The sequence below is a fragment of the Lactuca virosa genome, chromosome 5 (assembly GCF_052849685.1).
Source record: "Lactuca virosa cultivar CGN04683 chromosome 5, Lactuca_virosa_CGN04683_v6, whole genome shotgun sequence".
NCBI classification, from domain to species: Eukaryota; Viridiplantae; Streptophyta; class Magnoliopsida; order Asterales; family Asteraceae; genus Lactuca; species Lactuca virosa.
The window spans coordinates 341,831,256-341,858,141 of record NC_136430.1 but is presented as its reverse complement, the minus strand read 5'-3'; the positions used below and the strand labels follow the sequence as shown (position 1 = coordinate 341,858,141).

The window sequence follows — 26,886 nt, the reverse complement described above, 5'->3', positions numbered from 1 at the left end:
ATTTCAGATGAGTCAAGTTTCGATCTTGACACTACTCAGATCGACTCGACTCGTTTACACCATAGTTAGAATATACTCCATAGTTAGGAATGACAACGGGGAGGGTTCGGGGCGGGGCATGGTTTCTCAAACCCGCCCCGATATCTTTTGTGTATTTTATCGGGGCACCCCATTGGGTTTTGGGTTTTCTGTAACATCCCAAAATTCAAGACCAAAATTTTCATTTTAATTAAGTTATTATATAAAACCAACAGTATAAAAACATTCATAATAATATCTCATGTCAAAACCAAAGTGTCAATAATCAAAACATATTATCATAAAACCATATCAGAGTGTAATCCCAAAGATCTCATATGCGGAAAACATAGTATGATGCACTACGATCGAGTCGACTCCTTTCCTTTGAAAACGAAGTTCCTAAAACCAAAACTGTAAACCGTAAGCATGAAGCTTAGTGAGCTCCACCATCATACCACATACCATACAAATCACGTATTGCCAGGCATATCTGGGTGCCCGGCCTACCCTGTCAAGCATATCTAGGTGCTCGACCTACCCTGCTGAGCATATCGGGGTGCTCAACCCACCCCACTGTCAGGCATACCGGGGTGCCCGACCTACCCCATGTCAGGCATATCCGGGTGCCCGACCTACCCTCCGGTGTATCTCAACCGGTTACGGAGACTATTTCACCCTTACCACTACCACATAATAACATAACATAACATAAACATACTGTCAGGTATATCGGGGTGCCTGACCTACCCCTTCGGTCCTTACAACCGTAACATGGGGACTTTTCCCCCTACTACCACTATCACATAACATCATATCACGCTAGCACATAAACATATCAGGTAGTAGCAAACCTAGATAATTATCACAAAGACAATTATCTAATCAACAACTCCTATTAGTGGGTCGACATTGTGGCCGTAGACCCACTTCTACTGGAAGGTAACTCACCTCACACTGCTGAAGTCCCGTAGACAAAACTCTAGCTGCTGGATGACAGGTTCTCGAACTGTCAATCATCAAAATAACACCCAATCAACAATTGGGTTCCAACATATACCCATAAGTCCATGTTTGGGGTAAAAGACTGCTTTACCCCTATCTTAGCTTGATTCAACCCCAAGGCCCAATCCAAAGGCCCAAAAGTCAACTATGAGTCAAAGCCCAACATATGGCCCAAATTTCCAAATTGGGCCCAAACCTTTTCATGGTCTTATTCTGAGGCCCAACTATTTAGTCCAGTCCAAACATTTGGCATTTCAAATGGCCCAATATATCATAATCATAAAGGCCCAGTTATGGCCCATCTTTGGCCCAATTTTTCAAATTGGGCCCAAACCCCTCACATGGGCCTTACCCTAAAGCCCATTAAATTATTCTAGTCCATATGATTGTTCTTGGATGGCCCATTAATATCCCAATCACCAAAACCCAATAGAAATGCCCAACTCAAAGCCCAAGTGAAATTAGGGTTTTCACATAAAATGACGATTAGGGTTAAGTGTTTCTCACTTAACCCATTAAGGACTAAATCCATTAAGTCTATCAATCTATTGGGTCAATCATGTAGTGTGGTCGGGCTTAATACATAATCCCAATCCAGTCATCCAAAATGCGAGTCCCGACAATCCAAAACCCATATATCCAATATTAGGGTTTTCTAAACCCTAATTAGGGTTTCCAACCCAATCATAGCCCAATAGGCCCAAAACTAAGTCCTTAGATCAATTAGGGCTTCATAAGGCCCATTAGGGTTTCATAAGGCCCAAACCACCCACTACCACCTTGGGTAGTGGTGGTCAATAGCGGCTCACGGTGGCGACCACCACCTTACGGTGGTGGTTACGAGTTTCTTTTATTATTCTAGCATCGGTTACAATATTACAAAGCAAAAACCCAAATAACTCACACACACACACTAATACAAACACAAACACACACACACATAGCCACCCTAGTGGTGGCCGACGGTGGTACATGGCGGCAGCCACCACCTCAGGGTAGTGGTGGTGGTGGCTGTTCTTCGACAATTCCGGTCAAACAATACACAACACCACTTCACTGCAATAGACACACACATGTGTTTTCTGTTTGTAAAACGAACCCATCCACCCACCTGGTGGCACACAGCGGCGACGACAGAAAGTAGAAGAACTGGCGGCAGGCGGCGGTGATTTGCGATGACAGCCATCACCTCACGGTGGTGCCGGTGGTTTGTTTATTGATTCACTGCCCAACAATACGTCACACACGCAAGAGACACGACGCGAATCGGCAACCCTCAGCCACCGACTGTGGTGGCGCTACGATGGCGACGTAGATGGTGGCGGAGCAACGGCGAACCAACGGAGAAGAAGAAACGAGGTGAACGATAGTAGCAGCAGTAACAGAAGTGGCGGTAGGAGGCGCTCAATCCTCGTCTTCAGCAGCGACGACTATCGGTGGTGTTGACGGCTTCCATTGGCGGCAACGACGATCACAGCCTCCCTCGTTAATCTCAGCGGCTTTTCCGACTTCACTTACATCTCCAGCAACAACGACGAGGTGGCGCTTATCGGCGGTTGGGTTGTTGTGGCGGAGGGAGGATGGGGGTAGAAGGTGGCAGCGACCGGAGGTGAAGAAGGAGGTGGCAGATGTTAGAAGAGGGAGGCATAAGGGTGGCGATTGGTGTTTGCATTAGGGTTAGGGTTTGATACCCGGTGATGCTGGAGTTATATACCCGGTATACGAAACTTCATACCATAATGACATAAATAGTCCCTCCCTTCAGAAATATTTTCGAAACTAACCCATAATTTACCCTTTCATCCCTCATCATTAAAACCCATTACAATTTAGGTACAATATTTACCATTTACACCCCTACTTCCATAATTCCTCTCAAATTCGATCCCTAATTTACCAAACAACCCCTTAGCCTCTAAAATCTCTTCAAATGAAGTCCCAGAAGTTACCATTTAGTCCCTGCCTTCAATAATACTTACAAATTAAGTCCGGATTTTACAATTTTAACCCCCAATCTCTAAAATTGTGACAATTAGCGCCTCGAGACCAACACCTTGCTATATAATTATTTATATTAGGGCTACTATACATTCATTAATTTATTTATTTATTTACTTAATAAACGGGGTGTTACATTTTTCCATCGGGTTTATAACAATTTATAACGAAATCTTTATTCCAGTTTAGGGTATCCTCGTGTCTTATAAAAATATAACAAAAATTTACATTATTAAAAAAATACATGTTCTAGCCTCCGTTTTAAATTAAAAATATGATGCATCACTTTAATAAAATAAATTGGACGTTATATTAAAAATAATTTGATTTAAGTTTAATGTAATATGTTAAAACATAAAACAAATCATTACATTAAATTGTTAATAATTAAAAGGATTGTTCAGCTTTGAATACTTGCAATTAATAAAAAAAAGATTCGGTTATATATATATATATATATATATATATATATATATATATATATATATATATATATATATATATATATATATATCCCCTAATCTAATAAATAAGAGCAATTTTGCCACGTGACATTCAATCAGCCCTTCCCAATCGATTTGTCCCGCTCAAAATACAAAAGTGAATTTCTCCAAATACCCTTCTGCTTCAGCGTTTAAAGTTTGAGTTGATATAGCAACTTATTGGCTATCGGTTCCGAATTTGATAGCAAGAAATCAGGAATTCCATAGCAAGAAATCAGTCATATCCAAAATTAATCATCGATTCTTAGAAGGTAGATTCTCTCTTAAACCCTAATCATCTTCCCTCACCATCAATGGTTCGTTGCAAGAAACGGCGTTGAAACACTACATCCAGGTAATTAGCCTTTGATTTTGGATTTGAACTAAGCTACAATCGATTTGGGTGTTATTTCTTTTTGTAATTGGTTTTGGAGTCGTGATTGAGTTTTTTCGATCGATATTTTGTTTGTGTTCCCAAACGGAGACCCTTTTTTGAGTTTTTTTTCTTACGCAAAATTACCACATATCTGTTTGCGTTCCCAAACGCCGTCGAGGAAATCAGAATATCGATCGAAAAATGCAGTCAGCCGAGCAATTGGTACTCGATCTCAGTAGTCCTGATCTTCACGAAAATACTCTTCTCGAACTCTCCAAAGTATGTTTACTTTGTGCACTTTCGTTGTGATGGATAACGTGATAATTTTATTCGTTTTTTAGGATTTAGTTAGATGAACCAGCGTGAGATTATGTTAGAACGTGAAAGCATAATTGAATTTTTGACTTTTGAGGCGTATGACTGTGAATTTGATCACTTGTGTTTTTCAATTTGGGAATTGTGTACTCGACCGGATGGTAAAGGGCTATTGATGGGGAAAGACACTGACAATTTCATTTTCTCGAGAGAATCTTAGATTATATCAAGATTAGGCATTGTCTGTGTCTATCTTTATTTGGAATGAATATGAAAAAGATGATGTTAATAATCCTTTCACGGTAGAATCAACCAGCTTTACAAATTCGCTTGTTATCTACTGTAATGGTCATTGCAACTCCTTCTAAGACTACTAGTATTGGCGAGAGGGATGAACCTGATTGACCTATTATTTCACCCGGGGCGGATGGGATTGATTCTAAACCCGCTTCGACGTCTTCCCACAGATCTGCCTTATCGAGCCGGTGCCATTCAGGCAATGAAATAGGTTTTTTGTACGAGGAACCAGCACCTGAACGCTTACTCTTACTGCTCTTCTCAGGTTCACCTCTTTTATTAGGATTGGCTGCCTTGAGGTTATTGTTTGGAGTCATTTGTTTATCACAGAGCAAGTCCCCCTCAGTCACTGCCATAGTTAACCCAGTATCGACCATCTCTTCCAGATCCTCCCTTCTTTGTTTGGGCCCAATCACTCCAAAGCACTGAAGGCTCTAGTCCGGGGGTTTCTTCTTCTTCTTCTTGCCATGCAGTTAGGTCTTATGAATATAGACATGATTTAGCTCATCTGTAGTGATTCTTTTGGTACTGTGGCTGCACTCATTCTGTAATGCTTATTTATTTTTTTATGTATTTTTGTTTCTTCTTTAGAAAAGAGAGCTGTTTCAAGATCTGGCTCCGTTACTGTGGAATTCATTTCGTACCATTGCAGCACTATTACATGTATGCTGCTCGCGACTGATAAGAGATTTTAACTTCTACTTCTACTTCATAGTTCATATGTAGTATAGATTTTAATGGATTTTTCTTGTTATGTCTCACAAGTCCTTAATGTTGTCTCTCATAGGTTTGGTCTCCATACCATGTATGTCTGTTCAATATTTCCTTGTAGTGAATATTTCTCTTGCAGGAGTTGAAAGATTAAGTTTAGCTTCAATTATGTAATTAATTATCATTCTCGGGTTTATTTTATTTATTCATAGTTTCTTTAGGTTGTTGGGAAATTCTTTGTTTCTATTAATAACAAAAGCATATATTATAGATTCATGGGTTTTATAGCTAGCCAAAGCTTATAACAGATGGATTCATTTATTTTATGTCTCTTTTGTTTCGAAAATCCATAGAATTGATTATATGTTGTCTGGTGTCATGCTTCAGTTTAAGTGTCTTGGTTGAAAATTTACCCTGATGACAATCTTTTATAGCATTTATGGTTTAGATGATTTCATTAAATGGATTAATGGTAAGACGTTATTGGTTCTTCTCACAGTTTTTACAACCAATGGTTTGTGATTTTTATCCTTCTGAGAGTATTTGTTCTCCGATTATTATTTATTTATTTATTATTATTTTGTGCAGGGATACCGTGAGTCTGCCAGTTCAAAATAAGGTGTCTACAAATAGACAATTTCTGTAACTGCTCATGTTTTCACTATTTTTCAAAATACAAATATTTAAAATTTTTGATGAATAATATGCTTATTTGGATCAAAATGAGTGAAAGGATCACCAACATTGAAATATCAATTGGCTCTAAGTGCTTTAATTCTTTGAAAGTATCTATTGAATTCAAAAGAAACATGGTATCTTGTAGTAAACAAAACAAGTGACTCCAAATGCTTTTTTTTTACTTTTATTTTCTTTTTTTAAAAGCTATTTTTCATTGAGGGCTTTGTTGTTTGGATTGATTTTTTGTTTGTTTTTGTTTTTGGATTTTTTTTAATAATTATCAAGGTGATGTGATTAAGAAGATGAAAGTGTATGTTTTGATTTTTTCTAAAAAATGTGAAAGTGTATAGTTTTTGATTTTCTTAATTGTGTCTATCTATAGTTAGAATTTTTCATCAGCCATGTTTTTAAAATGTTTTTTTTAAACTTTTGTAATCTTTAAATTCCAGGATCAGTTTGCTCAAATCAACAATATGTCATCTTGAATTAAAAGCTCCTCTGCTTCAACTACAAAACCATGGATTACAAAAGTCCCAGGCTTGGATCTTAGCATGTGGAATTGATTATTTTCGGTATCATATCGATTACAAGTTTGTTTGACTTTAGAAGTTAGAATAAAATGAAGGTTAATGTTAGAGCAACATGAACACTTGCTTTTGAGCTATTGGCAGACCTTGAAACATCGAGATTTCTATCAGGTAGATACTTTTTTTATTAGACAAATATGCAAGAATGGTCCCTGTGGTTAGGTTGAAATTGCTACTTTGGGCCAAACAGGTTTGGACTAGCACTCATGGTCCAAAGGTTTTCATTTTCTTGCCACTTTGGTCCAATTTACTGTAAACTTTTTTGTAATGACGATTTTGCCCTTGGATTTTATTTTTTTCAGTTTTTATTTATTTAAATACTTTTATAATTAAAAGAAAAATAAAAAAATACATCTCTCTCTCTCCCTCCCTCCCTCTCTCTCTCTCTTTCTCTCTCTCTCTCTCCCTCCCTCTCTCTCTTTCCACTGTGCCTTCTTCCCTATTGTGTCATCTTCTCTACCCAAAAAATGCTTTTCATCCTATTCATCTTCAAAACAATTTATTTTTTTAAATCCAAACGCAAAATCTAGAGCTTGGAGCACTGATTTCGTAAAAGAATCTTAGTAATTACATCTCAAACCCTCCTCAACGAACTTAAATCCCCAAATTAAAACTAGAAATTAAAGTGGAAATAGGGAATGGCCATCGATTTAACCACTAAAGATGGGGCATCGATTTAATGGCGGTGGTGGAGCAAATCAAGCACTTGAGGTTGAACGAGGTGAAGAACAGGCAGAGGAAATCACGTACCCATCATCTCCTTCATGGAGAACCCAAAATTTGGGTTCATTCTTGGATCTACACAATTGGCATCCCCGATCGATGACTTTTACCCATATGAATAATGGTTTTAACCCCATTGCATACAACCACGATGTTGATGGGTTCATTTCTTTTATTTACGTTGATGCAGGGAAGAGGGATCTGTCAAAGGTGTGACCAAGTTTTCCAGTTGGAGATGGAAATAAAGACTGAAAAAGGGATTGTTATCCAAACGCGAGATTGATTCTACTCATCAACGTCATTGCCTTCGAGGGAATAATTAAAACAACATAGACATACCTCGTGTTCTTCAGATTTGGAATATTGAAGAAGAAAGGAGTCGTCAGAGTTTTGAGGTTGGTGATGTATCGGAACCATAAATTTTCTGATAGAGAACGAGATGAGAGAGGGACATGAAGAAGGTGGAGGAGATGAGAGTTAGAGTTTTGGGTGTCAGAAGATGTGCAAAGGTGGCTGAAGAGGGGGTGACGAGGATGAGATGTGTCAGTGAAGGTGAAGTTAGGGTTCTGACACTATGGTTATGACGGCCGACTCTGGTGGTTTGCTTGGTGTTTGTCAAGTAAGGAAAAAAAGGACAATAAATGGTTTTGAGAGATAGGGGGAGGGGGAGGGGGGGAGAGAGAGAGAGAGAGAAAGAGAGAGAGAGGGGGGAAGGGAGGGAGAGAGAGATATGTATTTTTTTATTTTTCTTTTAATTATAAAAGTATTTAAATACATAAAAAACTGAAAAAAATAAAATCTAAGGGAAAAATCGTCATTACAAAAAAGTTTAAAGTAAATTTGACCAAAGTGGCAAGAAAATGAAAATCTTTGGATCATTAGTGCCAGTCCAAACCTGTTTGGCCCAAAGTAGCAATTTCGATAACCACAGGGACCATTCTTGCAATTTTGTCTTTTTATTACTACTTTAAATTACTGGTTTTACTTTTTTTATTACTCATTTAAAATCATGATTTTATTACTCTTTTGAAATCATATATTTAAGGGAGACCAATAAGAAGCCGACACTCATTAAGGGAACCAGGGGCAAAAATGTCAAGAGCCCAAATTCAAGATACCCTCAGTTAAAGATTTAACCGGTTGTTTAAAATCAGTCAATTTTTAGGAGTGAAAAACAAAGTTTTTTTTGGGACTTTAAAACAGTTTTTTTTAATTGTTTTTGGACTAAAAATAGCATTTTATAGCATCTTACTTTATAGAAAAATAGTTTTTTTTATTGCAACCTACTAGAAAAAGCATTATACTTCATTTCTGACTGTCTTGGACTGTAAAACACAATTCTTTTTTCGTGTTCAAACACCATGAACACTTAGGTGCTGTTTGTTTTTTGGAAAAAAACCTCTTCAGACATCTTATTGTTGCGCGACGCAGCACACGCGCAACACTTTTCATCTCGCAACTGTTTGTTTTTTAGAAGTCTTTGGATTAAAAAACCTCTACGCGTGTTCTTTTTGGCGCAACACTTGTTTTGCGTCTTCCTACCTCTTCCAACCTCTTCGTCTTCTTTTTTTCTTGCTAGAATATTGATTATATATTGCTGAAATCTTATCTAACATTTTTTTTTCGTTTTTTTTTGTTTATTCTTGTTGATTTTTTTTATATTGAATAATAATAATTTGTTGATAAAATATCATTATTTTATGCTAAAATATCTTTATTTTTTTGTTAAAATATAATTATTTTTTGCTGAAATATCATAAATTCTTGCCGAAATGTCATATATTATTAAATTTTCGGTATTAAAAAACTATTTTCAGATTATAAAATCAGTTTATTTTAATTTTTTAATATCTGCAGCAGCATGCAGATGTTAAAAAAACAAACACGCTTCTTATTACAGTCTGCAGCCGTTTGGTTCACCTCTTCTACTGCAGAGGGTTGCAGAGGTGGTCCGCAGACTTTATGATTTTTGCTTCAAAAAAACAAACAACACTTTACTTGCTTTTGAACTATTGGCAGACCTTTAATCATCGAGATTTCTATCAGGTAGATATTTTTTCTATTACTACTTTAAATTACAGGTTTTACTTTTTTTTATTACTCCTTTAAAATCATGATTTTATTAGTCCTTTGAAATCATTTTTTTTACAGATAAATCGGTAGTTGAAGGGTATAAGGAAAGATATGGAGCTGATAAGGATCAAAATTATAAAGTTGCCAAAAATAAGAAGATGTGTCATTGCAACTCCATTTTCGCGCCGCGACCAATCTTCTTACTTCGACCAGAATGCAAAAAATGAGATGATACATGCACGAAAATGCTATATTTGTGACCAAAAAAGAGAGAATTCTAAAATACTAAAATAAATGACCTCCTTATTGATATCTAATATGTTGTATTGTGCAATAAGAAAAATGACAAATTTTAGAGATCATAAGCACATTCGAAATTGAAGAACATCGTTGAAGAAGTATTTAAAGATTCTCTTAAAAAAAAGTATTTAAAGATAAAAGCGTGGAATCAACATTAAACATTCAATTTTTTTTGTGTAATATGTAAAATGTTGAAATTTTATTTGATTGTTGCCACATGAAGGCCTCTTGGTGTTGCTAAATGTTAATCCAAATAGATGAAGTCACTTATTAAAATGATTGGGTTGTTGTTAGAAAAATTACTAGAAGTACATTGCTATATTGGAATGGTCAACTACTATTTGTTACCATTTTTCTAATTTCAAATACATATTAGAATTGCTGCTGAAAGACAGGAGAAGCAAAGTTTTAATCTCATCATAATGGTTGTGTTTTATTTTGCTGCTACTGTTCACATTACTGTTGACATATGTATTATTATTTTTAAGATTTATTAACTTTCAAAGTTATTTTATGTTGTCCCGTGTAGTACATGAGTTATAACCTAGTATATATATATATATATATATATATATATATATATATATATATATATACTAGGTGTGAAACCAGTGTATTACACGAGTTTTTTTTTTAAATAAAAATTTAATATGAATATATATAAACATTAAAGATTTTATAAAATAGCGCTTTTCCATAACAAAATGTAATCTTTTGGAGCATTTATGAAAGAAATCAAATTGTTTGGAGCATTTATGAGAATATATTATCAAATTAATAGAATGATAACTTTACATATATACAACCCATTAGAATTTTTTGGAAATTTATTTTAAGAAAACTGAAATCCCCAAAAAATGACAAATGGAAAATAACAATTTTAAAAATCCTAGAAAATGACATGTATTAAAATGAAGATGAAGGAGAATATGACAAGTGGCAAAAGTATTTTCATTTATTAAGGGGATATATATATATATATATATATATATATATATATATATATATATATATATATATAGGGCTAGGTTCAAATGTGGATTGACATCTATTGTGCGGACGTGTGGACATTGCTATTCTGTAATAATGACAAAGAAAATATGTTGTTTGGTAATGTGAATACGTTTAATCTTACATAACTATTGTAATTATTACGCATTCCTACTAATTAATTCGTCTATAAGGTTATTATAGTTTTTTTATTATTATTCTCATTATGTCAGAATATTTATTGAGTCGTATTCTATAAGAATGAAAATGAGTGAAAAATGATGAGTGAGAACAAAAATGAATAAAAATTAGTGAGAATGCATGAAAATGACAATAGTTGTGTGAGGTTGAAGGTATTCACATTAATAAACAACCTATTTTCTTAGTAATTCTCATAGAATAGCACTGTTCATACGTCCGCACAATAATTGTTCATCCACATTATCACCTAGCCCTATATATATATATATATATATATATATATATATATATATATATATATGGTTAGGTTAATGTGTTTATTATATTTATTGTGTGCTAGAATGCACCAATAGAAATTTAGTAAAATTAAATAATTATTTAATTAAATAAAGATATATATTTAATGATTTCCATAATTGTATGTATATTAAATGATATCCATATAATTGTAGTTGTATGGAAACTAATTAAATTCGTCATTAATGTCACCAATAATATTCTTTTAGAATGAATTCGCATCTAAATTTTTTTGTATGGATTCATTTTTTTTTAGGACACACTCACTTAAAATACAATAAAGTTGCATGGAATATGAAGAACAAGAGTGTATTTTACTAGAATACACTCTCATTCTGCTAGAATACAATGTCATTCTTCTATATACGAATTCATCCTAAAAGAATATTATTGCTGACATTAATGACGAATTTAATTAGTTTCCATAAAAAAAGAATTATAATTATGGATATCATTTAATATACATATAATTATGCAAATCATTTAATATTTATCTTTATTTGGTTAAATAATAATTTAACTTTTACAAAATTCTTATTGGTGCATTCTAGCACACAATAGATGCGAGAAACATTTGAATCAACATTTCTCTCTCTCTCTCTCTCTCTCTCTCTATATATATATATATATATATATATATATAGGTTCAAATGTTTCTCACATCTATTTTATGCTAGAATGCATCAATAAGAATTTAGTAATAATTATATGTATATTAAATGTTATCCATACTTATAACTCATTTTTATGGAAACTAATTAAATTCGTCATTAATGTCAACAATAATATTTTTTCAAAATGAATTGGTATGTAGAAGAATGAGAATGTATTCCAGCAGAATGAAAGTGTATTCCAGCAGAATGAGAGTATATTCTAGTAGAATACACTCTCGTTCTTCATATTCCATGCAACTTTATTGTATTTTAAGTGAGTGAGTTCTGAAACAAAAAACGAACTCATATATAAAACCTAGATGCGAATTCATTCTGAAAGAATGTTATTGGTTACATTAATGACTGATTTAATTAGTTTTCATAAAAAGAGAATTATAATTATGAATATCATTTAATATATACAATTATGAAAATCATTTAATATTTATATTTATTTAATTAAATAATTATTTAATTTTACTAAATTCCTATTGGTCCATTCTAGCACTGTAAGAAACATAATAATCTAGCCATATATATATATATATATATATATATATATATATATATATATATATATATATATATATATATAGAATAACATGATAACGCCCGTTAACCAACCCAAAATATTCGGGTTTCACCGTTGGTTCGGGTTTTTTTTTTTTTGCCATCCACCCAAAATTTTCGGGTTTCAGGTTTCTCGGTTGGTTCGGATTTTTTTTTTCATCCCTAGGACCATAGTAGGATTTTAATGAATATTATTATATTATTAAATTATTAATAATCTCGCGGTTGGTGTGAAGTTATACATAACAAAAACACAATGGGTCAGAATGTAAATAAACTAAACTGATTCGTTGCCTTATAAAATCAAAATGAACTTCTTCGATATTTTATGTTTCCGGTGATCGATCCAGGAGGGTTTTGCTCTAAATTTTCCGACAACGTGCTCGTCTATACTCACACAAACAAGTTTTGGTTTACTCCCTTCGAAATTTAACTAAAGTATTCTCGATTTTGTATAGAAAATTAGTGTCACTTTATTTGGAAATTCTAGGGTTTCGTCACCGAAGTTATTCCATAGAATTGTAGAAGAATGGGTCGTTCACGCGCAGTCAATCACTCTGCAGAGGCGGATTCTAGCCAGAGGTATGCATTATATTTTAATTTAAATATGTGTAACTCGGTAATTTTGTTCGGACTCACTTTTACTCTAATTTAAGTGGCTTAGATTAGCTACATTCATGTAATCTGAAGTATTTGATTGGTAATTCGCTACGATTATGAATCGAAGACAAACCATGTGCAGTAATACAACTTCAAAATCTTTTAAGCTCGCCTGCTTGACCATTTGGACTCCGTGGTTATGCCTCCGTTTTAAGTTTTTGGATAATCTTCCATCATTCTGGAAAGGAATACAGCTTTAAATTGATATCAAGCTCCATTTTTTTATCAAATTTATTACAAACCAATTATCACTTATGGTACATTTTGATAAATATCAATGTGGTCAGCACAATTTCTAAACCCTTATCATCTGAAGTCAAAATCTAGCTCTTTCTCTTCAGCTGGGCTGTATAAAGAGATAAAGTGAACACTATCCATTGTATGTATTGTTGTATGAGGGTCTTTCTATAATGCCTGCCATAATTTAAATGAACACATCTTATTACTTGTATTTTAGTTATATCCATCTGTTGTCCCTTACATGGTATGAGTTGAGTTAAGTTGTAGTTTGAATGAATGGTTATATAGAATTTAATGCCTTTAGAACAACTAATCTTTAAGCTAACAAAATGTTGTAATATGGTGTTATATGCTGACAATTTCATTCAATGAAATGATGTCATATACGAATCAATAGAATCCAAATTCAACAACATCTTTCTTTTAGTGGAAAATTCATAAAGGCAGCCTAGAATGAGATAGCATAAATGCATGTTAGAGTAGAAAAAATGTGAAAAGGTCATCATATTTGTATTTTCTTTTCATTTTTTCGGTTATGGTAATTTCTCATTTCTGCATTATATATACTAATAAAGTAGGGTTTTTTGGGCTTAAAGAGTGAAGGTTAGAACGGCTGTTAGGTTATATATCGCCTCCATAGTCTTGGTTGATATGAACATAAGTTCATTTTATTGGTTAATCTGTATTGCTACTTCTATTTTTGGCATTGTATTCTGATTTGAATCCTTTTGTAACTTTCATTCATTTTTATTTAGTCGATCAAAGAGAAAGAGGACTACCTCAAATCTAGAGAATCTAGAGGCTGCAACTTCAGGTATCTATTTGATTACAAGAATGAAGAATGCTGTGAGATAGTTTTGTATATATGATGTTTTTGCACTTTTAAAAACTCAATTTGTTTTATTGTATGATAATAGGCCAAGGGATGAGTGAAGGGAAAAAGGCTTTGTACCATTGTAACTACTGCAACAAGGACATTTCAGGAAAGATTCGTATCAAATGTGCTTGTTGCTCTGATTTTGATCTATGTGTTGAGTGCTTTTCTGTTGGTGCTGAGGTTTCTCCTCATAAAAGCAATCATCCATATAGAGTTATGGTTAGTAATTTCTTGTTACTACTTTTTTTTTGTGATTTGATTCATATCATAACCTTTTCTATTTTAGTAATTTTACATCTGAATTTACTCAAATCTTAGAGTTTTTTTTTTTTCTTTCCACAGGATAATCTGTCATTTCCTCTCTTCTGTTCTGATTGGAATGCAGATGAGGAGATCTTGCTACTTGAGGTATTTTCTCCTATACCCACCTTCAACTTTTTTGTTTTGTTTATGTTATTAAGGTTTTCTGATTTTCTAATGAAATTTTTTGTGAAACAGGGGATTGAAATGTATGGGCTAGCAAACTGGAATGAAGTTGCTGAACATGTTGGAACCAAAAGCAAATCACATTGTATTGAACATTATAATACCATATACATGAATTCACCTTGCTTCCCACTTCCGGTATAAAAAAAGATTCATTTTTTCCTCTTATATTATTCTTTTTGTAGCACATTAGCAGAATCTTATATTTTTTTTGCCTTTTCTAGGATATGTCTCATGTTATGGGAAAAAATAGAGAAGAACTTCTTGCAATGGCCAGAGGGCATGGTGAAGCCATAAAAGGTTATTATTATTATTATTTCCTAGTATATAATTGCATTATGATTTTTTTTTCCGTTTCTTGAGATTTTAACTCTTTTTGGAGATATGTTCACATTGATTGATTTTTTTAAAACTTGCATATCAGGACTCCCAACTGGAGGGGAACTTTTGGTGAAAGAAGAATCTCCATTTTCTGCAAGAATCAAGTAAAAATAAACTTTTTTAACCTCTATATCTCTCATAAATCCTTCTTGATAGCTTTATTTAGTTTTTTTTTGGTAATATTTGTCAGGGTTGAAGGTTCTAGCACAGTTAATCCATCAACAGGGGCAGGTAAGAGAACATCAAGCATTGTCCAAAGTGACAAAGGTGGTGATGGAATCAAAATAGAAGGTGAATTTTGAATAAGAAAACTAGTTACAATTATAAGTAGTTGAAGAATAAAGAAACATAACTTATTCTATAATTATTTATTTTATTCACAGATTCTCATGCAGACAGAAGCTTTGGAGAGAAAAAGCTAAGAACATCAGTAGAAGAAGGCCCTTCTATTACTGAATTAACTGGCTATAATTTTAAGAGACAAGAATTTGAAGTTGAGTATGATAATGATGCTGAACAATTACTTGCTGACATGGAATTTAAGGAAACTGATACTGATGCTGAACGTGAACTTAAACTGCGTGTCTTGCGTATATACTCAAAAAGGTCAACCATCACTTGTTCTATTTGAATATATGCATTTATGTAGTTAAGGAAATGACATTAAAGCCCTTAAGTTTAGTAGAAATGTGTGGATTTACTCTTTTGCGTATTTTAGGTTCATTAAAGTCCGAGGTTTGCAACTTTTTTTTTGCTTCACATTTACCCTTTTTGCAGGTTTACCTGGTAAAACCGAACATTTCTGCCAAACTTAAGGGCTTTTATGTCATTTGCCCTTTATTTTTTCATTTCAAATTAGAATGGAATGAAAAATTGTAAAATAACCCATTTTTATTGACAAATCTTTTTTTAAGAATTGCATCACTTTAGTTGAACTATAATTTTTTTTTTTTCTAAAAATAACTTTTTTAGAGTAAATTACATTGTTGGTCCACGAGTATAACATTTTTTGCAATTTTGGTCCCTGAATGGATACAGTCATTTTACTCAGAAGAGGATTAAAAACCTCAATTAAGGACAAAAAACTCTTCTGGACCAAACTTGCAAAACTCAACTTTACTCAGGGACCAAAAATGTAATTTACTCATTCTATTCCATCCAAATCCAATTTTGAATCTCTTCATTTCTCTTATTATTATTAATATTATTTGTTTTTGTAACATTTTTCAGGCTAGATGAAAGGAAACGCAGGAAAGACTTCATTCTTGAAAGAAATTTACTTTATGCTGACCCTTTTGAACAGTGTCTTTCCCCTGAAGAAAAAGAAATATGTCGTAGATACAGAGTCTTCATGCGTTTTCATACAAAAGAAGAACACGAAGAATTGCTTAAAACTGTTATTGAAGAACACCGCATTCGAAGACGAATTGAAGATCTACAGGTTGCTTTTTTTTCTTTTCTAAATTTAATCCTTATTATTATTATTTTTTAATATTAATTTTGTAATACGTGTTTAGGAAGCACGAGCTGCTGGTTGTCGCACATCTGCAGATGCCGAAAGATACATCGAACAAAAGAGAAAAAGAGAATCCGAAGAAAACTCGCGTAGAATCAATAATAATAGTAATAACAATAATATCAACAATATTAATAATATCAATAATAATAATAATAATAATAGTAATATACAGCCTGGCCCTAGTGGCAAATTCTTGCAAAGAGCAAATCATTTGAAAGGTGATCTTGATGGCAGTCCGCATGGCGGAAAAGATTCTTCTTCGACAGGTGGAGGGTTGGCCATCGCCAGCCTGGACGATTGGGATGTTACCGGTCATTTGGGCGCTGATTTACTCAACGAAGCTGTAAGAACTTCTATCTTTTCAACTTAATCTAGACAAAATGACACTAGTATTTTACTTATTTGCCCTTCATTTTTCCTCCCAACTACTATAACTTACAAAATGAATTTTTTTTTTTGGTGTAGGAAAAGCGGTTGTGCACGGAGATCAGGGTGCTTCCAGTACATTATTTGAGCATGTTGGAGAAGCTTTCTATAGAGATTTTGAATGGTCATATATCTCAAAAGTCGGATGCGCATCGCTTGTTTAATGTGGACCCCACTAAGGTTGATAGAGTGTATGACATGCTTTTAAAGAAGGGAATTGGTCAACCGTGAGACCCATATTGGGTCGACCCACGGGCTGTTATTTATGAATGTGGACTACAACCTTTGTGTGGTTTTGTAAGTTAATTCTTTTTTGAAGGTAATTGATTGTGATATATGAATTATATGTATTTAATGAGTCAATGGCTTCGATGTTTTGGCTAATGGAAAACATATACTACAATTTCAATAGAGGATGTTGGTAAAAAGTTGTTTTTTTTTTTTTACCATTTGGCGATTTTGTTTAAACCAGTTTGGTATTGCTTTGGTTTGTGGAAAAGAACCGGTTCAGTCCCAAATTGGACTATGAAGTGAATACAAACTTGGGGTATATAATTTGAAAAATGTAAATATAAAATAATGTGTGTTTAAATTTGAAAATTGTTATATTTAAATGATAACAAATATGATTTTATTTCGAGTTATTCACAAAAATAGATACAGATATGGCGAACTTGGGAATGCTTTTTCTGTACAAATAAGTATTTGTGAGCTCAATTTATGTTCCGTGAGAAATATTTATGATATATTCATCAGCTACTAAAAAAAAAAAAAAACTCGTTTAGCATTTAGGAGTCGCCTTTTTTCTTTGTGAGTAGTAATGATTTTCTTGTCTCCATTGCACTGTTCGACCATACGCTAAGAATTTATTATTCTTAAATAGTTGTGAGGCAATGTATTTGGGTCTATTTAAGGGTTTAAAGTTTCTATATATTATGTACTTGTATGATATTTGCAGTGTGATTCTTGGTTATTCATTGTGATTTTGATTCGACTGTGTTTTGTATGTAAGGATCCAACAATTTTACTTTATATTGATTGGCCTTTAATTCTTTAGAAAACAACCAACTTTAGTTAAGGATTGCCCAATTTTAATATTATTTTGAATTAAGTGTGCATGTGCTAAAAGTGATAAAATTCAACAAGAAATGTGCACGAATAAGTTCAAGGATCAAACGAAGATAGATGGTAAAGACTAATAAGAAACAACACATAAGTGAATACAAGCACATTGAAAGATATATTATATATATGTTTATCTGGACAAAATAAACTGATATAAGAATGAAAGGGATAATTCAAATTTATTATTATGTTTATGATGGAATCAAATAATTAAGTTCAGGTATAAGTTGATTGAACGAATATGAATAATTAATACAACTTTAAGACATAGCAGTCTGGGTGGTGTAGTCGGTTATCACGCTAGTCTCACACACTAGAGGTCCCCGGTTCGAACCCGGGCTCAGACATTTTTTGTTTAATGGTTTTTCTCTCTTTTTTTACCCAAAAAAAATCATATCTATTTTGTGATATCTAGCTATTGATTCGACAAAGATTTTTTCTTTCGAATCAAACAACAAGACTGAATTTGGTGCCTACATTTTGTTTGACTATGTTCTTCCTGTTTCTCATTTGACTCAGAGAGAAATTTAAAAAGACATTAAAGTATGAAAAGTCAGACATGCTTTTCATGAGATTCCTATTTACAGTGGCGGAACCAGAAACATTTAAAAGACGTAGCACAAAAAAAAAATTCCGATAAAAGATAGTAAAATAAAGTTTTTAATTACGATTTCAATAGAAATAACAAACTAGCGCAAAAGTTTTATACAACATTTCAAAGTTAACCTCTACGATTGCCCATTTTCCGAAAGCGTTCTATCACTCGTTCGATCTTAACATCCATAAGTGCTTCTTTTTCTAAACTACAAATCAAAGCATCATTCAAAAAATCATTACCGATTTTATTACGTAAGTCGGTCTTCAAGAGTTTCATTGCGGAAAAACATCTTTCAACGGTTGCGGTTGCTACGGACAAAACCAAAGTCAACTTTAATAACCTATAAACCAAAGGAAAAGAACGATGTTTCCCTGTTTCCACCATCAAACGAGAAAGGTCTGCAATGCCCTTCAAATTAGCAAATCTATCATCATCAATCAAAGAGTGATAATATGTTTCAAGTTGACCATCAAAATATACCCTTTCCAAATCATTAAAATCATTTTTGTATAATTCACTTAGCTTCACCAACTTTGATTTGTCGAACATAGAAAATGTATTACAAGGACTCAAAGCCGTCATGTATTCTAGTAAATCGGTGCTCACTTCACTAAAACGGTCCCCAAATTCTTGAATTTGCATATCCAAAACCGTGTTGAAAATATCAACTTCAAAGTGATGTTGATTAGTAACATTGGTTCTACGGTTTCTTGGAGTAACATAAAATTCGGACATTTCCACAATTTCAATTTAATGTTACGACAAAAAGAAAATACCTTCTCCAGCATTGAAGGAAACCCATTATTTCTTAAAGTTTTCAACGTTTTCATCGTTACTTTCACCAAAGAAGTCGCTTCCAAAATATTTTGATTATTTCTTTGAAGATGTTTTGATAGAGTATTTGTGAAACCAAATTGAAGCCAAATTGAGAGAGTGGACAAGTTGATTTGGCAAAAAAAAGACAAAATGAAGATTCTCTGCTTGCCTTTTGTCTTCACAGTGGCCGCATTAAACAAATGAGACATGATTTGTTTTTCTTTTCTTTTCCCCAATTCTATTGTGCACGTATACCCTCACCAATTCCATTTAATGGGCCTTTTAAGCTTTTATTTTTATTTTAAGTAATAGGCTTATTAAATAACAATTTCTTATTTATTATCAGCCCAATAAATTAAAAATATAATTGGGTTAGTAGATTATTAGGTAACGGGCTATTAGATATTTATATTATAGTTAGTTTTCATTCTTTATTTAATCTGGAAGTAAACATAAATTTTTTTAGTAGTGCACTAGTATATTAAAAAAAAAAGTTACGCTATTACAAAATGTTTAAGAGGTGCACCGGCTACTACTGGCTCCAAACCAGTTCCGCCACTGCCTATTTAGGTTCTTCATGCTCATTATCTACCATTAGATAGATAGAAAGCTACTAAGATTGGGAAAGTAATTCTAGAAAAGCAATTGCATTAAGTTACAAAATATGTAGAGTCTGAAGCACAGAATGTTAGCTTTCACAACTCAAGAAAATAAACATGTTTATAATATCCACAAATAAAATCAACAAACTAAAACCAAAAATCCAACTTGAAGAAAGTCTTGGAAATGGTTATCCTTGGGTTATTTGTGGTGTGTTTTGCTCTGTTGAAGATACTAACTTGTATGGGGTAATAGGGCTCATATAATTTAAATCGATAATGAGTCTTCTGGTGGTAAGTGATTTATCAATATGCATTTCTACAAAACCAGAAGATTATTTAGTCATTTATGATTTAACAAGGGCTCATATAATTTAAATCGAACAAGTGGACATTGTAATTTGTCTTCGAATAATCGGCATACATTCATACGAAGCATGCTTCATATGATAAAGTGATCAACCATGTAACAGTTGAACATTGTCATTTGTCTTCATTTGAATCTGTAATTTAATCTAATGATGTCATTTTAAACTAGAAAATGAGCAAAACTCCTATAAGGATAGGTGAGTCCTCAACCTTCCCCAATAAAATATTCATTCCATCTAGCTTTAAATTAATTTCTTTTTTGTTTTTACCCCAAAACAAGTCTACTTTATTTGGTTCGGGATATGCAAATTGCGGGTTATTCGATTCGGTTAACCGGATAAAGATAACTTTATTGGGTTTAGATTCGGTTGATTTTCTGAAAATTCGGGTTAACTAATAACCCGAATAAGACCATTAGATTTAAATTCAATCTTAACTTGGATTATTTTGAAACCCAAGCTTGTTTGTTTTTTTATTTATTATTTTGGTTTGACTTATTGGCGATGTCAACTCATCATTCTAGTGTAATTGAATTCAATCTTAACTTGGATTAAATGTTGGTTTGTAACTTCTTCAATGTATCGGTAAATTGTTTCCAAGTATATGACAACTTTTCCGTTAAAAGTCTCAAAGCCTGTTTTGATCATATAAAAAGTAGAGTGAAATAGCTTATTGAAATATATCTTTGTCTTTATTCAATCATCACTTGGATGATATCTAATAAATGTTGGTTTGTAATTTAATTGAGTTTGATCTCGGTTCGACCAAAATGGTGGGGGTCAAAGTGTTGCGCCCCTTGCGGGGTCCAAGGGGCAGCACCCTACTCCGAAAATTAAGAAAATTTTATGGAAAATATTATTTTCATAATATGTTTTTTTATGATTATCTTTGAATCTGTCATTCATTATTTACGTGATAAAATGAAAATTTAATGCTAATTTGCTATTTTATCTGTAGTTCGTAGTTTCTCATTAGTGTTTTGATTTGAAACTGTTTTTTGAAAGATTACCCCCAAAATATGGATTTCTAAATACCCAAACATAAGGTCGAAATATCATATTTGGAAAGTGATCACACGATCCTTCAAGCAGATCAATGAAAACTTTTGATTTCAAAAACGACCCTTCCTCCCAAACCTTAACATGATTTATCTGTTTTTGGTTTATATAAGAGCAAATTACACGAATGGTCCCTATGGTTTGGGGTAATTTACGCGTTTGGTCTCTAACTTATTTTTTTAACTCGGAAGGTCCCTACTATTTGTTTTTGTTACGCGCTTGGTGTAATTTACTCTAAACCAAACAGTAGGGACCTTCCGAGTTAAAAAAATAAGTTATGGACTAAACGCGCAAATTACCCTAAACCATAGGACCATTCATGTAATTTACTCTTTATATAACAAGGCCAACATAATGTGTTTGGGTTTTAAATAAGGAGTCTAACATTACATTTCGATTTTATTTATCTTTTTTGGATATAGATGCAGATATCAAAATTGGACATATACATCGAATAAAACTTTTGTTTTTATAGCTTCCTTCAACTCCTATCTTCACTTTAGGTCCACGACTATCATCAATTGGCCCATCTAAAGAGCCCAAAATGCCTCCTTAGCCCACAATCATTTTATCACAAACCATTATTCTCATATCACTTCTAGCTCAAAGCCTACTTCAGTTAGCCCACCTCCAGCGTCCAAAATGCTTCCTTAGGCTAGCCACAGTCATTTTATCACATACTCTTAGGGGCCGTTTGATAGTTACTGACTAAGAAATTATTGACTGAGAAAAGTCTGTCTGAGTAATAAATTCTAACTGAATAAGAAACCATGATGTTTGATTATACATCTGACTAAATGTGCTGACTGATGCAAAATGATAATTTTACCCTGGTGCTCTTTATAATAATAATAATAATAATAATAATAATAGTAAAAGTAGTAATAACAATAATAATAATAATAATAATAACAACAACAACAACAATAATAATAATAATAATAAAAATAATAATAATAATAATAATAATAATAATAATAATAATGTATACAAAACTTTCAGCATAAATGACATTAAATATACTATTTTAGAGATTAAAACACAAAAAACCCTTTAGCTTACTGGTAAACGCCATTGTGTGTACAGGGGAGACCCGAGTTCAATTCCCGTAACCTCCCATTTCACTTGTTGAGCTGCAATTTTTATTCAAAGGCAAGGGTATTATTGGAAAGCCTTGCTTTCTTTCTCAGTCAGCCTTCTGCCAACTCCTTTCTGGGTCAGACATTTCTTACCGAGTCAGATGACCAAAGTTGGATTATCAAACACATTTTGCTGACCGAGTCAGCCAAAAACGTCTGACTTGACTCGGTCAGACGCATATCAAACGGGGCCTTAGTCTTATATGTTACTGCAACACAAAACAAATTTTCAAGTTCAAACAGATCTTCCTGACTGAATGAGCCACAAAGACTGTTTGATTTGCAGAAAAAATGGATCTTTTCCGGTAATATATGTCTTTCCCAGAAAGCCCCAAAACCATATCTTTCTGGATGAATGATCATTTTTTATCATTCAGCACAGTCAGTCCGATGTACAATCAAACAACATGATTTATTTCCTAATCAGACAACTTTCTCATACATCAACTATCAAACGGATCCTAAGTTATAAACCAACATATATGAGATGTCATCCAAGTTAAGATTAAATAAAGACAAGATATATTTGTTGGATGCAAAGTTATTCAAGGATGATGACAAGGGCCTCCTTTTATGACATGTGGGTTAATTACCTTGGCTTGTGTATCTATAAATAGACATGTTGTATTCATTTAGTGTGTGACAAGATGTAGTCCTTGAATGAGTTGAGACTCTTTAACATAGATTAGATAGATTGCAATCTTCCCTTTTTGTAATTTCCTCATCATAGTTGAATACAATATCTTGTTCATCAAATACATCTTCATAATTGTGTTCGTTCTAATATTCCGCATCATCAAATCATTATATTTGACGCATCAATATTTTCACTAAGGTCCCGTTTGATAGTTTCTGTCTGGGAAAGTTTTCTGACTGGGAAAGAAACCATGCTGTTTGATTATACATCTGATTGACTGTGCTGAATGATGAAAAAAATTAATAATTCAATGAAAAATAAATTTAAAAAAAAGTTATTTAAAAAATTAATAATCCAATAAAGAAAGAAAGATGCGGAGTTTGGTGTATAATTGTATTTCCAGCCCATTCAGCCAGAAAAATATGATTTTGGGGTTTTGTGGGAAAGACATATCTTACCGGGAAAGACCCCTTCTTTTGTGCAAATCAAACAGTCTTTCCGGTCCATTCAGCCAGAAAGATCTATTTGAACCTGAAAAGATGTGTATCAAACGGGGCCTAAGTTATTTACTTACTTTTTATATGATCAAAACAGGCTTTGGAACTTTTAACGGAAAATGTTGTCGTATAAATGAAACAATTTACCCATACATTGAATAAAACTAGCTTTAGGACTTTTAATAGAAAATGTTGCTAGCTTTAGGAATTTTATTAAATAGTCATGTGAAAGCCCCGTTATTCCAAAATCATGTGTTGAAGTATCAACTCCAAAGTCTAAACAAAACTAAACCGTGAATAGAGCAACTCTTTGTTATTTTGTAATGTACCAGTTGTAAATCCAAAACACTATTAAAAAAAATGATCGTTAAAAACTACAACTCATAATCATATCATATAACTTTTAATAAAATATGTAATAAATTGCAAAAGAAGAATGAAAGTAGAATCAATGTTTTAAAAACCGGTTTGAACCGACTGGTTGGACCGGAAACCAGGAGAGGGAGCAGTTTAACTATTACCGGTCTTACGTCAATTTCTAAACCGGATTGAACCGACCAGTTTTTAGAGAAACCCGGTTGAACCGGTCAAAATAAACCGGTTGAACCGAATAAAAACACATGAAGAAGAACCATTTACATAATTAACTTTTGTGATTTTTTCAAATATATTTAGTTTTCTTTAAATAAAAACATGTGATAAATGTTATAAAGTTTTTTGATGTGTTTGTATTAATCTAAAACTATATTTTGTTTCGGTATTATATTTTGTTTTCTTTTTGATGTATATGGATTGATGTAAAACATTAAAACTTATGATTATATGTTATTTTAATGTATTTGGATTCACCTACAACTTATAATTATGTGTATTTTTAATGTTTGAACTTGTAAACATCAAATTCATGATTTATATATGTATGTATATGTAGGAAAATAGGAAAAAACATGAAAAATATAGAAATTTGTTGACCCGGTGGTCGAACCGGTTAAATCGGTTGAACCGGGAACCGGTCACCATACCGATTCAACTAAAAAACCGGTTTTTAAAACATTGAGTAGAATATTACGTAATGCAGCCATGAATTGTAAAGAACCTACGATTAACAAATTTTAGTCTTAGTTTCTTAGTTTGTGAAGGAAAAACAATTGGTCTAAAAGATTACAACATATGAAATCTTATTCACTTTACCCTTTAAATCGAACCGAATCCCAAAACCGATTAAACCGAATATTATTCGGTTTTATTACAGTTAAATTAAAATTGCTAAAAAAACCAATTAAATCAAACTAAGTAAACAAAATCCGATCAAACAGACTCCCTAAAACAAATATGAAGAAGGCCGGCCCTTATCCGTCTTATTGCCATCATCATCGAAGATGATCTTAACTAAAAAATAGTAATTCTAAAGAATTGTTTATACCACACTTCCAAACTTTTGAATCTCTTTCTTTTAAATAAGACAAAAAATAAACACATTCATACTAAAAGTTAAAACATAAAACTTGATTTATTAATTAACAATACTAATTTCAAAAAAATTGTCATATCTAGTCGGTAACCAGTGCTTCAGATTTCTATACATTATCTATATTCATAAAAAATATATATATAATTTTTGTTATCATAATTAAGAATTAATTATTATTTTGCTATTTGAGGCAATTTGATTTGAACTTTCAAAAAGCCATGTGGTGAAGAAAGAGGTGGTCACATGGCCATGGCTTCTCAAATCTTTACAATGTTTATGTTTCTAGGGTTTTAGTGCATGTGTGTGTGCTCAAAAAGAATCCTTTCTTGTATTCTTAACACTTCCAAGATTCATTAGTCTCTATTCTCTAACTCATATGAAATCCTGTGTTTATTTCCCAAAAACCCCATGGATTATTGCTTTTCTTCTCCCCATTCTCACATACGCTTACGGGTCTTTCTGTAATTTTCCCATCTTTTTCTTCCTCATCACAGTTTTGATATTAGTTTCTTCTACCTTTCTGTTCTTGCCACTCGCAAAACTCAAAGTACAAGTTCGTAAGAAAGAACAGTCGCAGCAACAAGATGGTCATGATCTTATCTGCTCTGATCGGAAGATCTCAAACCAGGCTCAAGATGAAGTAAAGATTGGATTTTCCGACAAAGGTTTGCCGGAATCTTTCTCGGAAAACGACATTATTGGCCGGTTTTCATCCACCAGTGAAGAAGATTCCGACTTTGACTGTGGGCAGTTTCCGAGCGAGAGTCCCGATTGCTCCGACGAGGAGAGCCTAATAGAAATAGAACTTCCGGCGGGGAAGTATGTTGGGTTGAAAGGAGGAGGAGAAGAAGATGATGAAGAAGAGTTGTGTTTTGAGCAATTATCACCGGAATCTATTTACCGGTGGTCGGAGATGAATGAGGAAGAAAATTTGATTGAAATCGACATATCCATGGGGTCCATCAAGTAATCATAAGCGTTGTTCGGTTCGAATGTAATCAATCGTGAAATTTTGTTCGCATGTATTTTGTCCGATCAAAACATCATGATTACTCAAAAATCAGAGTGCGCTCTTATATAAATATACTTATTTTTACTCAACTTCCTAAATGAAAGAGTGAAAAAAAAATGTTTTTTAAGATTTTAAAACTTATATTTACATAAAATATTATGTTAAATCCGATAAAGTAGCATTTTTTATCAAAAAAATAAAAGAAATGGAAAAAGGTGATGCATTTCGTTGAGTTTTTGTTGTGTTAATTTCCAATAATATATCGTATCCCATTCAAATATATACATTTGCAAGGGTAAAATTGTAGATATGTAATACCGAATAAAAGAATATATATATATATATATATATATATATATATATATATATATATATATATATATATGTATGTATGTATGTATGTCATATGTCATATGTCATCCTATTAAACATCTTGATTAATAGTATGTCACTTGTAACCTATTGGATCTCCATTTTAAATTTTAAATTTTAAGATTTTTCACTTTAATTACGTTAAATTAATAACGTTAGAATAAAAATTAAAATAAAATTAATACAAATTATAAGGTGATATAATTTCACGTATTTATTTAAATTAACGATTATAATTTTATATAACTAAAAAAATATCTCTAAATTAATAATTTATTTAAAATAATTGATAATAATTTTGAATTTTTACTATGAAAGTTTAATTAATTT

General features: G+C 32.7%; 2 protein-coding genes and 1 non-coding gene across 3 annotated transcripts; 2 read left to right on the top strand and 1 right to left on the bottom strand.

Moving 5' to 3' along the window:
* Positions 1 to 12,556: 12,556 nt before the first annotated feature.
* Positions 12,557 to 17,309, top strand: LOC145116524 (transcriptional adapter ADA2-like). Its single transcript, XM_079052858.1, has 13 exons — positions 12,557 to 12,679; positions 12,765 to 12,856; positions 13,930 to 13,988; positions 14,092 to 14,270; positions 14,394 to 14,459; positions 14,550 to 14,675; positions 14,762 to 14,837; positions 14,962 to 15,022; positions 15,109 to 15,209; positions 15,302 to 15,524; positions 16,149 to 16,359; positions 16,436 to 16,780; positions 16,903 to 17,309. The coding sequence occupies exons 2-13, from the start codon at positions 12,804 to 12,806 to the stop codon at positions 17,092 to 17,094; spliced, it is 1,692 nt and encodes a 563-aa protein (XP_078908984.1). The 5' UTR covers positions 12,557 to 12,679; positions 12,765 to 12,803; the 3' UTR covers positions 17,095 to 17,309.
* Positions 17,310 to 18,261: 952 nt separating this feature from the next.
* Positions 18,262 to 18,335, top strand: TRNAV-CAC (transfer RNA valine (anticodon CAC)). The gene has a single exon. It is a non-coding gene; the product is annotated as a tRNA-Val (tRNA).
* A 374-nt stretch (positions 18,336 to 18,709) lies between these two features.
* On the bottom strand, positions 18,710 to 19,321 carry LOC145113326 (uncharacterized). The gene has a single exon (XM_079049429.1). It carries the CDS (start codon positions 19,319 to 19,321, stop codon positions 18,710 to 18,712), a length of 612 nt encoding a protein of 203 aa, XP_078905555.1.
* Positions 19,322 to 26,886: the final 7,565 nt, after the last annotated feature.

What these genes read in the sequence shown, in the direction of transcription:
- LOC145116524 (XM_079052858.1), top strand. Translation starts at nt 12,804, where the DNA reads ATGGGTCGTTCACGCGCAGTCAATCACTCTGCAGAGGCGGATTCTAGC. An exon ending in CCATTTTCTGCAAGAATCAA is followed by an intron (nt 15,023 to 15,108) that starts GTAAAAATAAAC and finishes AATATTTGTCAG; the next exon opens with GGTTGAAGGTTCTAGCACAG. An exon ending in GACGAATTGAAGATCTACAG is followed by an intron (nt 16,360 to 16,435) that starts GTTGCTTTTTTT and finishes ATACGTGTTTAG; the next exon opens with GAAGCACGAGCTGCTGGTTG.
- LOC145113326 (XM_079049429.1), bottom strand. Translation starts at nt 19,321, where the DNA reads ATGTCCGAATTTTATGTTACTCCAAGAAACCGTAGAACCAATGTTACT.